Source organism: Leuresthes tenuis, unplaced genomic scaffold (assembly GCF_036924035.1).
Source record: "Leuresthes tenuis unplaced genomic scaffold, fLeuTen1.0.hap1 SCAF_13, whole genome shotgun sequence".
NCBI lineage: Eukaryota > Metazoa > Chordata > Actinopteri > Atheriniformes > Atherinopsidae > Leuresthes > Leuresthes tenuis.
Genome location: NW_027325367.1, coordinates 11,234,647 through 11,248,410, shown reverse-complemented (window position 1 = coordinate 11,248,410; position 13,764 = coordinate 11,234,647). Strand labels below are relative to the sequence as shown.

Sequence of the window (13,764 nt, the reverse complement as noted above, 5' to 3'; positions counted from 1 at the left end):
ACACGACTGTCTTACGCAGAAGTGATGCAGTGTAAAAATCTGCAATACAGCTTTTGCTCAAACTGCAGTGAAATTTTTAGATCGCGAGCAATTTGGTGGTGGTGGGTGGGCCCCTTCTAAGTAGCTTTTAGCTTTTGCTAGCCCGAGAAAAGAAAAAAAAATTTTAATTGTTTCTTTAAATTTTGCTGTCGGAGTTGATAGTGGGAGCCATCGCCACAGCAAACCTTTTTGCCAATGGAAAAAAAATAATTAAATTCTCAGTGTCCTCATCTCTCATGTTGTCTTATTCTATTTCAAATAAAAAAATAGGGTTTAAATCATTTACAGATCATTGCATCATATTTTTTACAACTTTGTTATGTTGTTGGATTATTTTCAGTCTAATCAAACCCAGTTCTTCAGGCTACTGTAGGCAGTGATCAGTCTTCTTAATATAAATCATTTTTATTTTACAGCTTTGTTCATGTTTAGCTCAACCAAAACATAAAGGCCTATATCTTTCTAGATTCAACAGTATTAAACAGGTGGCACCTTGAATATTTTACATTGGTTAAAATCATTTAACAACTTACACTATAATTGACTAAAAACATTTGGAAATACAACACAGTTGCACTACAGTATGTACTGTGTAGTCTTGTACTTTGAAATGATTTGCATTCTTATAGATAAAGAACTAAGAAACTTAACCTCAAGTAAACTACTTAAGTTCATAGCAAGATTTAAGCAAAACTAAAACATATATAATCCAATTACAAGAAGCAACTAATCATTGGTTACGTTTACAACCAAATGTTTTTAAGAGGATACATTTGACTCAAGTTAGCTTAAAAGTTACCCAAAAAAAACCAAAAACAAACTCACTGCTTCTTGACGAGTATTTAAGGACAGTTTCAAATGTATAAAGTCATCTTTTTTTTCTGCTGACATTCTAAATATAGAAACATTTATCAGTATTACAAACATACCACCTGTGTGAAAAACAAGAGATGGCTTAACAGTATTACAAACTTTGAGAACTTGTACAACTTGTACCGTGTGTTTCCATTACAATGACACAGCAAACCCAGAAAACGTGAGAAATATCAACACAGCATGGAAAGCAAAAGCAATTTTTTGTGTCACGTCCCATGTGTTTAAAACTTGTTCTCAGGGCCATGACTGAGTGTAAACGGAATAAACAACATTGGCATCTTCTACAGTCACGCTATTACCTTTATCAGCTACTTTATAAAAAAAAAAAAACTTAAAGCAAGAATGTAGGTTGAAAACAACTTTGATTGGCACATTATATTCATATAATATATCATACAGCGCAAGTCTTCAGCAGAACCTTAAACCACTAAGAAAGATTTTTGTGGTAAGCACACCTCTCAATACTTAAATGCAATATTCAACCAAGGTACTGACATTTCCTTACTGATTTGTAATATTAACATGGCAATAAGGTTTGAGGAGAAAAAGTAGAGGTGCAATTAACCAATCAAAAAGCTCCGTTGTTTTTAATACAGCTGTGATCGCATCACCCATGAACAGACCTGTGAATGTACAACGGGGGGAGCATAGCTGATCCAAACTAGCATTAAATGCACTCACTGTACAGTGTTAAAGGAACGTTTGGTTTGTTGATGTATCTTAGCGTTTTACGTTGCGTTTCTTCCCCCGCAGATCCCATAATTGCACTGCCACCATCAAAAACACAGCTACATCTTTGAATATGATTCTCAGTTTTGTATTGTTCATCAAAATTTGGCGCGAGAGCTGGCTAGTTTTGGCACCGTGCTCAGTTTTACAGAGAGGCTTTGTGCGATGGCAGCCTTTCAGATACGTACACCCTCACAGATAATCCCTGGTGTGTTTCTACTTGAAGTTTTGCTTAGCCACTTACCAAGAAAAGTAATACATACAAGCAAGTAAAAATCCCTTGGGGAAAAATCCTTGAAATGTTAAGGTATATTGTTGTGTTTATCTGTGTGCATCTGTGTGTATGCGCCTGTGTAACTGTGTGGAAACATGTCTGTGCAACGCCGACAGCTACTGTGTCAGTGTGGGATTTGCTCTCACAGTGTTGAGGAGCTGTGTGCGAAGTCTCTGAGGATGTTTGAGGTGTAGACTGAGCTTGGAGAGCTACCGAGCATCGACTCGATGATGGGGGAGCCATTGACAGACTCCCCCGAATATACAGAGTCTCTGAAGGGAGAGGGGGGAGACAGGGCAAGGGAATCCTCCAGAGTTGGCTTGTTTTGAGTTAAATCCTCGCCTTCCACGTCTTCCCCCTCCCTCTCCTCCTTGGCATCGTAAATATAGCTGTGTAAGAGGTCCAGTTCTTCCTCCTCAGTCCCCTCCTCTTCATACACCCCCACATGTGGGGCCAAAGGAAGGTGAGAGGGTGTTAAGCTCAAAGGCTCGCAGGCAGGAATTGCCTCTCTGGCAGTGTGATCATTCAGTGTAGGAACATGGGAACTGTGTGTGTCCACCACAGCTCCTTGCGGGCGCTCTATGGTGGGGCCCTTCAAGTTAGAGGGCAAAAAAGGAGCCGGCTCGTCTAAATCAGATTCCAGTTCTGGTGTCTGTCCTGAGCAAGCTGAAGTCCAGAGGGGTCGCTGTGCATCACCATCGTCGTCTTCCTCTGCCAGGTTGCACAGAGGCTTAGTGCCAGGCGGTTCTTGAGAGAGATGGGGGTCTGTGCCAGGGTTGCCAGTGGACGGCTCACAACTGTGGGGGTCGGGGGTGTTAGTTAGGGGCCTGATGACCGCTGTCTGATTCAAGCCGGCTTCCTGTTTCCTCACATGCACAGACAGTCTGTGCCACACATTCCCCCCCCTCGGAGGGTGTCTTGGACCTGATTCAGACCATGACACAGACTTGCCATTAGAACTATGAACGAGATAGAGACTGAAGTTACAATCACAGGTAACCAGGAGGCGAAGGCAGAAAAACAGCATGAACATAGCAGCAGCATTACACAACAGAGCAGCAGCATTTCAACATTTCTAATGGATGTTAAAATACTTTTTAACTACATGACTTGACATTTAACAGCTTTGCCAAAGGGTTCACTCATGAGCCCCGAAGAGCATTACATTTATTAGCTTCACAAACAGTGATTCATAATGTAGTGCAGACAGCATTATGATCCTCAAACTGCTTTAGACATTGAGTTAAAAGAATTAGGAGCCATCCAGCTCATTTCAATTTCTTCCCTCTGACTTATAGTGTAAATGGGACGCATGCATTTGGAAGATATTTTTGTTGGTCCCTGAGCTGGCCTGAGGACGACACATAGTTAAGTGCAGAATGAGCTCGGACTGGCTCTAATGTGATTAGTTAAGGAGGCGGTGAGGGGAGGGTGTACATGCTGAGAAAAGTTAAATATGAGGTTAAGTCAGGATAAACCAAAAGCAGCAGGGTGGTAGGTCTCCTTCGTGGAGGGCTGCAGTGTCAACAACATACACAAGTTAGGAGTTTCAGTATCACAGAAGCAGGTGATAATTCATTTCATTAATCTGATTCCTTACCCAGCCAGGTCGTCTTTGTTTTAAGAAAACCCGAGTGATGTGCAAGCCTATTTAAAAAGGGTTACTTGTGGGACTTTTTTAGTCTTTTGGCCCGTCAGTCAGTACGTTTACATGGCGTTAGTAAAAAATCTAAATATAGTGTTAGTCCAACGAAAACTGGACTTTTCAAATGCTGGGATACACTTTAGTCCGACTAAGTCATACTAAATCTAATTTCTCAAAGTTGGACTAGCACACTCAGATAATCCAATTGAGAGCTGAACTACTCCTGCATGTATACGTATAATTGGTCACACACTGTTCTAGTTGCTCTGCACATCCACATCCACACACAAAAACAAAAAGTGTATAAGAAGGATGAAATGTGTAGAGCTTTGATTTGTCCACATCACCGATCTACAAGGTACTAACTTGCTGCCGGGTAAATTTTGTCGACTCCCAACTGTTTTGGTCTGTGATGTAATAGGTCAACCAGAAAAGGCCCTTACACACATCACCACATATCATACTGGAGTGGGACATAATTCAGTCAGTAAATCGATTCCCCTCTCTTGCTTCACTCCTGTGACGACAGTGGTCTAATTAAATGGCCGAGTTAAGCTATAATTGTAGCTCAACTTAACTGCGAATGTAAAAGTACTGAGAGCCTGAATGTCCACGCTTTCTGGATAGAATGATGAAATAAGCTCAGTTGACAGTGCAGCTCTCCAAGACAGAAGATGAATACACCCATGCCAAAACATTTAAAAGCCTTGACACTTGCTTCATAGTGTAAAAGGTTAAAGGTCAGTGTTTGACAGGCTGCATAGCAAGGGTGAGAGACAACACTTAAACAGATTAGGATCACTCTCATTCTCTGCCCCGCTCCTTACTTTAGTCACCTGTCCACGTGCCACAGCTGTGGATCTCAAAAAAGTTATATACAAGTCTTATAACTAATTTAGATGTGTGAAATCTATACATTAAGAATCATTGACATGTTAGCATGGCCTGCTAGCTCCAAATCAATGACAGCAAACGTCCCATCTTGTGTTTTGTATAATAATTTCAACCTTATTTCCTTCTCAGGGGGAGGGGGATGTGACATATGAACCAATGTTTACTGTACAACTCCAGTTCCAAAATTGTTGGGACGACGTGTCAAATGTAAATAAAAAGAGAATGCAATTACTTGCACATCTAATGAAAACAATGTTTAAATCACAATCTGTACATAGAAAACACAACAAATGATTAAAGTGAGACATGTTTCTATTTCATGAAAAAACTGAACTCATCTTCAGTAGGACTAAAAAAGAAACAACTGGAGGTAGATGTTGCAGCTAATTAGGCAAATTGGTAACATGCCAGTAATATAATTGGGTTTGAGAAGAGCACCTTAGAGAAGCAGCATCTCAGAAGGAGAGATGGGTAGAGGTTCGGCTGTCCACAAAAAATTGCATCTACAAATTGTGAAGTAATTTCAGAATAATGTTCAGTAACATTCAATTGTAAAGATGTTTAGAAATACATCATCCACATTACATGATATCCTCAAAAGATTCAGAGAATCTGGAGACTCTGTGTAAGGAACATGGCAAAAGAAAAATGTGGGTCCTCAGGTGGCACTGCTTTAAAAAAAAAGACAGCAGGATCTCAGGAATCCTTCCAGAAATCATTGTCTGTGAACATCGTTCACTATGTTATCCACAAATGCAGGTTAAAGCTCTATCTGTGTATCTGTGTACATGATCCAGCAAATTATGGCATCTTCTATGGGCCAAAGCTCATTTAAAATTAGAATGAGGCAAAGGACTGACCTGCCTGAAGTTCAGACTTTTTACTAACTGAAAACATTTGGTGCATCATGAAATGCAAAATACAAACAAAGAAGACACAGGACTGTTGAGCAGCTAAAATCCTATATCAGACAAGAATGGGACAGCAGTCCTCTCCCAACTGCTCTCCTCAGTTCCCAGATGCATACAGACTGTTGTTAAAACAAGATGGGATGTTACAGTGGCAAACATGGTCCTGTCCAACCTTTTTGGAGACATTTAGCTGCCATCAAATACGAAAGGAGTTTTTTTTTTATGAAATAGTAAAATGTCTCATTTCAACACTTGTTGTCTTCTATGTTGTATTAAAACACTGAACCATGAGATTTTCAAATCACTGCACTTTGTTTCTGTTTGCATTTTGCACAGCGTCCCAACTTTTTGGATATTTGGGTTGTATTTAAATCTGTGCATCAGTTCCTTTTGAATTAGAAGAGCTACTTAAAAGTTAAACTGACATCATGCATCGATACGCTAAAGAAGTCAAGTTGTCTTCTCAAAGTTCTTAAACACAATTCTTACCGTTGAAGTCAGAAGTTTACATGCACTGATCATGGACATGAATATCATGGGCTGTCAGTGGTGTTACTTTTTTGTCTGAGACAGAATTATTGTACAGCATATATCTTTCATTTAGTGCACAAGTTTTTATACATTGGGGCTCCTCTGAAATAATCTCCAACACACTTGTGTAGACAATTGAAGGCTAAGAAGTGTTTTTTTTTATTTGCCAGTTTCCCCTTTTCTTCTCTATAGTGAATATGACTGACTGCAGCTTCTGTATGCCAACATAAACATTTATTTATTTATAATTAATTAATTAATTATTTTTAGGGACAGCTTTCACTGGATTTAAAATGCACAACACTCTTGGTCGATATCTGAGAAAGTGGACGGTAGATTTACTCAATCAAGGGATGTTTCTTGGAGCCATATGAAACAATTGCAGTTTGCTAGACGATCAGTTCAGACAACTGAATTTAAATAAATTAAGTCCTTCATTGAGATGAAAACTGAAGTGCAGAATATGATCATTGCCCTTTGTCTTTGTATTCAGAAGATTACACACAAACTATCAAAAAGCCAAATTTCATGAAACTTGATGGAGAGTTGGACTATAAGCAAAGAAAAAAAACATGACATTTTGGACAATCAACTTTGTTAAAATGGTCAAATACAGCGTTGTTTTGCAGGACACACTGTCTTAGCACTCCTGTTGGGAAGTCTAGCCAATTCACTGCCCAAATCTGAGAGAGGATCAGACTTGTCACCTAACTGAGAACAAATTAGTTTGAATTGGCAGGAGCCGCACAGGAGCCACTGAGACACAAGGACACAAGTGTCAGTAACTGCAGTCAAGTAATCTTTACATTGCTATAGAGTGAGAGACAGCAGTCCAAAAAGAAAGCTCCTGATCCAAAATCAATACCTTCAAGCTAAAGTTTAGCTAAATCATGCTAAAGTTTGAAGCTGACCAGGTGGACAAATAAACAAGACTTCTAGAGGAACTCAGATGAGACAAATAATTGATTTGTATGCCTCAATGATTAAAGGTATGAATAAATTAGTAAAGGAGAAACATTTGAAACCAAGAGAAACTGTTAATCATGGTGGTGGTAGCGTCATGCTCTGGGGCTCAGATGGCAGACTGCATAAAGTGGATTGAGTCATAAAGAAGCAGGGCTACCACAGAAATCTTTAGCAAAACTCAAACAGTTGACACCTGCAAAGGGCTAGCATTAAGCTTTTGGAGTGGCCTTCCCAAACATCCAACCTAAATTTGATTAAAAATGTATGGATTGTATTGTATTGTAAGTCAGGTCATTTTAATTTGCTTTCCGTTCATTTTCAAAATCTATTGAATTTAATTGCAAACAACCTCTGGTCAAAGTGCAACTGGTCAAGAGAAATTCAACTTAATATTAAATGTGCTGTATTTACATTTATATCACAATAAAAACTTGTGCACTGTTTTTTTTTCTTCCAAAAAGTATTACATCCCAGGTAAAGAACTTCAAATTAATAAATACATTTATGAATAAATAAATAAATAAATCTAAACTAGTGAAAGCTCAATATTGCCATAGAATTTTAATCCATGATTAATGAAAGTAAACTTCTGCCAGGGACTGTTTATCATTTAAAAATGGAAAAAAAAATAGAAAGTACAAGTTACTTGTAATTGAATGATAAATGTTCTTCTTTCTTTTTTTTTCAGAATTTTGGATGCTTAGTCATCTTACAGTTTGGTCTTTGGTCCAATCCCACCAGTAATGAACATATGATGTAGAAAAACTAGCAAAAAAATAACTTACTTTGAATTTCCAGATATAGCCTTCTTCCGACGGAAGATATTGAAGAAGCTGTTGCTTCCACACTGAGCCGCAGACTTCCCATCTCCAACGTGCATTCGCACTACATCGGATGTGGTGAAGGCGCTTCGGACGTTCCTCTCTGGTTTGGATATGATAATGTACATCTTGGGTGTGAACATGCAACTCAGTGCTACTGTTACACTCAGGCTGACGGAGAAGGATGTGGTTATGATCTTGTAGTTGGAGCCAAAGTAGATCGGCACAAAGGCCAGCCAGATTATGCAGGTAGTGTACATTGTAAAGGCAATGTATTTTGCTTCATTGAAATTGGCAGGGACGTTCCGTGTCTTGAAGGCATAGTAGGTGCAGCTCATGATTAGTAGGCCGTTGTAGCCCAGAGGTGCCACCATGCCCAGGTTACTGGTATTGCAGATGAGGTAGACCTCACGTATACTTGGGTATGACTTGATGGGCTCAGGCGGCTCCAGAATGATGAGTGTGATCTCCAGAGTTAGCTGCACACTGATTAGCATAAAGGCAATGATCACCTGGGCCCAGGCACTCATGAAACGTGGTTTCTTAGTGCAGATCTTCTTCTTGCTGCCGGCAAGAATACGGGCAATTCGGTTAGTTTTGGTCACCAGAGCAGAGTAGCACATGGCAGCTGAAAGGCCAACCAAGAGCCGTTGCAGATAGCAGGAAGCCACTGTGGGACGGGCGATTAAGGTGAATGGACAGATATAACCCAGGAAGATGCCTGCCAAGATGATATAACAGAGTTCTCTGCTGGAGGACTTAACCACAGGTGTATCACGGTACTGGATGAACACAAATGTGACGAAGGAGGTGATCAGGATGCCCACGCAGGAGAAAACAACTGCAACTATGGATTCCACATCTGCCCAGTCAAGATATTTCAGAGGCAGTGGTTGGCATTCTGAAAAAAAGAAGTGGAGTTGTTAAGTTGTTGTCTTTTTTTTTTAACAAAAAAAACAAACATTCATGAGAGGAGAGGAAAGAAGAGATCAGTATAGCAGAGATAAGCGTTTTTTTCAATATGGCCAAAAACTATTGTTCTGGAACCAACCCCCTGGAAATGCGTATAACCTTTTTCTGCAGAAACATTGCAGAAACAGTTTTAGTGCAAATGTTATGACTGCACTAATGCTGAACACTTCAGCTGAACTTTGCTTGTGTGAGAGTATACAACTCACACACAAATTAGAAAGGGTTAGGATGGTATGGAACATGCAAATAGAAAAATAATGCAGTGATTATTTCATTTGCTTTGACATTTGGTACGTTCCAGACGTCACAATCCCGGGATATTTTGAAATTTGTCTTGCCAAAAAAGATTGAGACAGAGGAAATTAGTTTAGAAAATTATATTCAAGGCTTTTCAAACATGTGATATCAACGGGTGATTGTAATCAGAATTTGGTGCAAAAGCATTATCTACAAAATAATTCTGTGTCTGCGGTTTGTTAACAAATGCATGAGAAATAACTCAAATGTGTTTTTTTATATATGTTCCTCAAAGAAATATTGGACGGGTTTTGCATATTTCTGCCTTTACAAAGTAAAATATCATTAAAAAAATAAAGGAATCTGGAGGAATTTCAGTGCGTAAGGCGCAAGGGTGTAAGCCTAAGCTGATCTCTGATCCCTGAGACGGCATTGCATCAAGAACTGTCATTCAACAAAAGCTGATATAACCACATGGGCAAAGGATTAACTACTGTGGGAAACCTTTGTCAAGCACTAGAATATTAGGTAGATTAACAAATTCCACTTTAAACTTTACTGTGCAAAAAATAACCTATATGTTTCCTTCTCAAGAGGTGACGTCGACTTCTCTGTGGGAGGGGCCATGTGTATGTGTCAATATATACTGTGGTCAGATCTATCAGTATTCCAGATCTTTTTTTAGAATAAATGAACATCTAGACCAAAATTCTCAGAGCACAGGTGGCCAGCAGAGGCTTCTGTCTGAGAAGTCACCATATATCCATCACTTGTTTTTTCATGTTATTGATGTCAAAGTTATATAATGAAGCTGCCTACAAATATAATCTCAATTTGAAATGTGTAGCAGTTATCTATGAGGATAGATTTTTTGTAGTAATAACACAGTCTTTTACAAGTGTACATTTACAAAATATTAATGTATTTTACATAACACATTTTGAAATGGGATGTTGTATTTTTGAGAGAAATACACATTCAGCGACAGCCAAAAAGTACATTTCTGGATATGTGTGACAACGACTTCGGTAAAAGGGTTAGAGGCCACCGCGACTGCATATCTACAGGGGTCTAGATTTTTTGGTTGTGTCAGAAAGTAATAAGCATGTATCATCACATCTCAAAGCTCTTGTTCTGTCAGATTTATGTCATGTATATATGTGTATGTGCATGCAACACATGGTTATCTGAGTCTGTCATGATGCACTAGTTGCATACTTGTCATCCAACATGAAGAGGAATTTTGTAGAGCTTAATGTGGGAAAACTGACATCCCTCCACTTCCGCTGCTTAAAACTCCATAAATTACATGCTTTTGCTAATAGCATTAAATTGACTTCACTGAGAAACCCACTTCTGATCTGCACACTGACGCCTAACGTGTCAAATCAGAAGAAATCTGTCATTTTAAACAAGCCCATGTTGTCTCCAACTCAAAGTCGTGGGTAATCTCAAAATGTGAAAGGTACAAAATGAGAATATTAGAATGTGGAGTAAACCAGTGAAGGTAAAAGTGTCTGAAGCCTACCACTTAGGTTTCAGAGGCATCTGCCCCACCTTATGCAAAGGACAAACCTGCCAAAAGTTCAGTGCGTTATCTGGTTCCTTTCAATTGCAATCCTAAATTCTCTTTCTCCAGATTGTCATACAGTCTCTGCACTTTGTAAAAGATCACTGAATACGTCAATATCAACGCTAACACTTTCTACACTGCTATACATTCAAAATATTATGTGATGAAGAAACCCTGCCCTGAATAATCACATAAGTAAATCTAATCTGACTCCATATATGGATCAGCATCTCTATTATTATTCTCCAAATGTAATGAGAGTGAAGGGAGAATATTTTTCCTCAACAGACTACTGAAATGTGTTCCCAAACCTCTCCTGGCAGTAATAGGATTTAGCACCTGGGAACTGAGAATTCCTCTCAACTTCATAAATCGCTGTCAAAACAACCACTGGGATACAACAAGGCAAAGAGCACAGAGGAGAGAAGTGAGCAGTATCACCTTTGGGGGAGTAATGAGGCTGAGGAGGCTGTAAAAGAGCAGGGACATAGGACTTGGCTGGTGAAAAGCATCAGCTAAAGAGGGTGCCAGACTACTGTGGTATGAATAGCTTTCAGGGGGGAGGATGATCTTTTAGAGTGTAATTTAGTCATTGTCATGGCTGAGATCAGGCAAAAGATTGTTTGGATAAGAGCAGACACGGCTAAAAGAATCAGTGTGGATTTGTTCGGGTAGTATGTTAAATACTGTTAATTGAAACAAACGTAGATTGTCTTGGAGTGTCTGATTTGTTCCGCCTACCTGCCAGTTCTTCATCAGGCCACCATCCCAGCTCACATGCCTTGCAGGTAAATTCGTCCTGGACAAACTCGTTGTCCTTGCATGTGGTACAAATCCAACAGCAGCTCACCTCGCCCTTCCTTATCACCTGGATGTAGAGATGATCAACAAAGAGGGGTCAAAAACAGCTTAGCAACCATTCACGGCAATGACCAAACCCTGACAAAAGGTACTGCACACCCAAAGCGATCTAAATAAGTAATGAGTATCAGGGGGATATCAAAGACGAGGTTGAGAGTGTGCTTTTTCTTTTCCTTTTTCTTTTTCTTCTTGAGCCCGAGACAGAGTGTTTAGAAAACAAGGCCAACTGCTTTTACATTCTGCTCCCAGAGAAGCTGTTACCAGCACTGTGATATGCAAAGCAGGGTGATAAGTGGGGCAGGAAACAAAGCAGCATGAGAAGCGCGAGGAGCTTGGAGAGAGGATGCACCCTCCCTCAGGGCAGCGGAGAGTATGGCAACAGAAAACATTCGGCCCCAGATTAAGCTAACGAGGGCATTTCATCAAACTGGGCTCAATACCAGTTTTATTATTTAGTGTGCTGTACTGGCCTTCTCCTCATTTACCACGAGCAAAAAAATATAATGTTTAGACTGAAAGGAATTTTTGTCTTTTTACCTTTTTAAAATAATAAACAATTACAATGTGTGTACATTTTCAGCTCAATCTCACCAGAGATTATGAAATACAACCCTGTCATAAGTGTTTGTGACAGGCTAAATACTGGCACCACTGGCACAACACCAAAGTGAACATGATGACACTGAAACACACACAGACATAGGACCAACTAAAGACCAAACTAAAAGGGGTTGGATTTATTGCAAGAACTTGCATAAAAACACGGGGGCATGACTGTTTCTTTCTTTAGTAACTGTGACTTATTATTGACCACAGGATGAATATCCTGGAATATTAGACATTCATGATACTCAGAGGCTGAAAACTGATGAAAATAGCCATGTTAGGATTTTTCAACAAGCTCCACCACTGAATTGTTTTGGTTATTTGAGAAATGTCGGGCAAAAAAAAAAATCGATGGCTTTTTCTGAAACTTGTCCCAGTAATACAGTCATCAGAGACACCACCAACTGTCTAACTATCTCCACCTGAGCATCAGTGCTTTGATTTATTCTGTAGTTACATTTCTCCATTCTTTAAATCAGTTTCTACACCATTACATGCAATCAGTAGGAAAGAGTCCCGCACGCTGTTTCACTAAAAGCTAAAATCTTTCATCATGTTTCAGGCTACCTGACCTTCAGCAACAATATATGAGCGACAATGCAACACTTCCATTGATATGTGCACACATAATAGGCCAATTATGCAATCATCTAATTAGAACATTGAGGAAGATCGCTCAAAGCATCACCAACTTACATACTGTAAACATTCTGTGAAATGCCTCCATCTAAATGGATAGGCAAAATGTCACATGCAAACAGTAGGAAGCTCTTCCACACACTGTCTTGTTTACTGCTGTAATCTTTAATGGCAGAGTTTCAGTATCTCTGACCTCCGTCAGTGCGCAGGAGTTCTTCCTGCTGTTTTTTTGAAGTAGTACCTCCCTCCAGCGCATTTGTCACTCACTGTTTGCTTTTTCAAGAAAAGAAGTTGCATATAGAAATATGTCGTGCTCAGAGGAAATATGTTTAATGGCTTTGGCCAACTCCAGACTTTTTCTGTAGTGCCACCCATGTTTGCCAATGTTGTTGTGTATTTCAACATCCGTTGTCAAGACTGTCATAAAATTGTACAGTCCTTTAAGTTTCCCTAAGCAAGAATGATAAAAAATATTGTTGATTCCTTACATTCCTTCCATTCATCAAATGCCATGAGCAGGTTAAAAGTTTCAGTTTGTCCAATACTTATATTTATGCTCAAATCTCTGCAGTACTTTTGATTTCCTTTGTACTGAATAGGTTACTAGTTAGCAAGCCGACGTCTCCACGAGACACCCAGATAAAATAAGATAAAATGTACTTATTCTTCAGTGTGAATTTTTCTGTTGAAGAGAACAGGTCAGAAAATTTACTAGATAAAAAAAATCCTATGAAAATACACCCATAATAATTGTGGGGACTGCATTTTGCCTACCAATCACCCCTTCATCTAAGAGTATACTGTGAGGGTTATTTTGTAACCACATTTTAGTGGGTTGAAAATAGGATGAAAAGAGGTCATAGATGTTCAGACAAAATACTAACCATTTTTTTTTATCTGAAATTGATGTTGCAATACCAGTTTGTGTTCACTGAGCAATATCTATTATCCCATAAGAACCGAGACCCATTTTCCTTAAAGAAATATTATATGGAATATAAAACAGACCAAATGGATCACATAGATCACATTTCTGAAAAAACATTTCAAGGACTGTAATGTTACATTGCTCATTTTTGATACATTTATTTTAGTTTCAGTCCTTTGTTACACTTGTGTCACAATGAGTCCTTATGGGACTCATACCCTATAATCAGATTCATAAAGGCATCCTGTAAAGTAGCAGCCTT

At 39.1% G+C, this 13,764-nt stretch overlaps 2 protein-coding genes across 3 annotated transcripts in view; one reads left to right on the top strand and one right to left on the bottom strand.

Annotated features, from left to right (window-relative positions):
* LOC140266677 (F-box only protein 30-like) overlaps positions 1-13,764 on the top strand; it is a 146,611-nt gene that overhangs the window by 100,611 nt on the left and 32,236 nt on the right. The gene's annotated exons all lie outside the window — the stretch shown is intronic.
* grm1a (glutamate receptor, metabotropic 1a) overlaps positions 449-13,764 on the bottom strand; it is a 37,008-nt gene continuing 23,692 nt past the window's right edge. The window contains exons 7-9 of one of the 2 annotated variants that reach the window (XM_072362642.1): positions 11,210-11,336; positions 7,651-8,587; positions 449-2,877 (exon numbers count right to left, since the gene is read on the bottom strand). In XM_072362642.1, coding sequence (XP_072218743.1) covers positions 2,061-2,877; positions 7,651-8,587; positions 11,210-11,336 — 1,881 coding nt within the window. In that variant the 3' untranslated portion in view covers positions 449-2,060. The remainder of the gene's footprint in view (positions 2,878-7,650; positions 8,588-11,209; positions 11,337-13,764) is intronic. The other variant, XM_072362643.1, reaches the window with a different exon arrangement.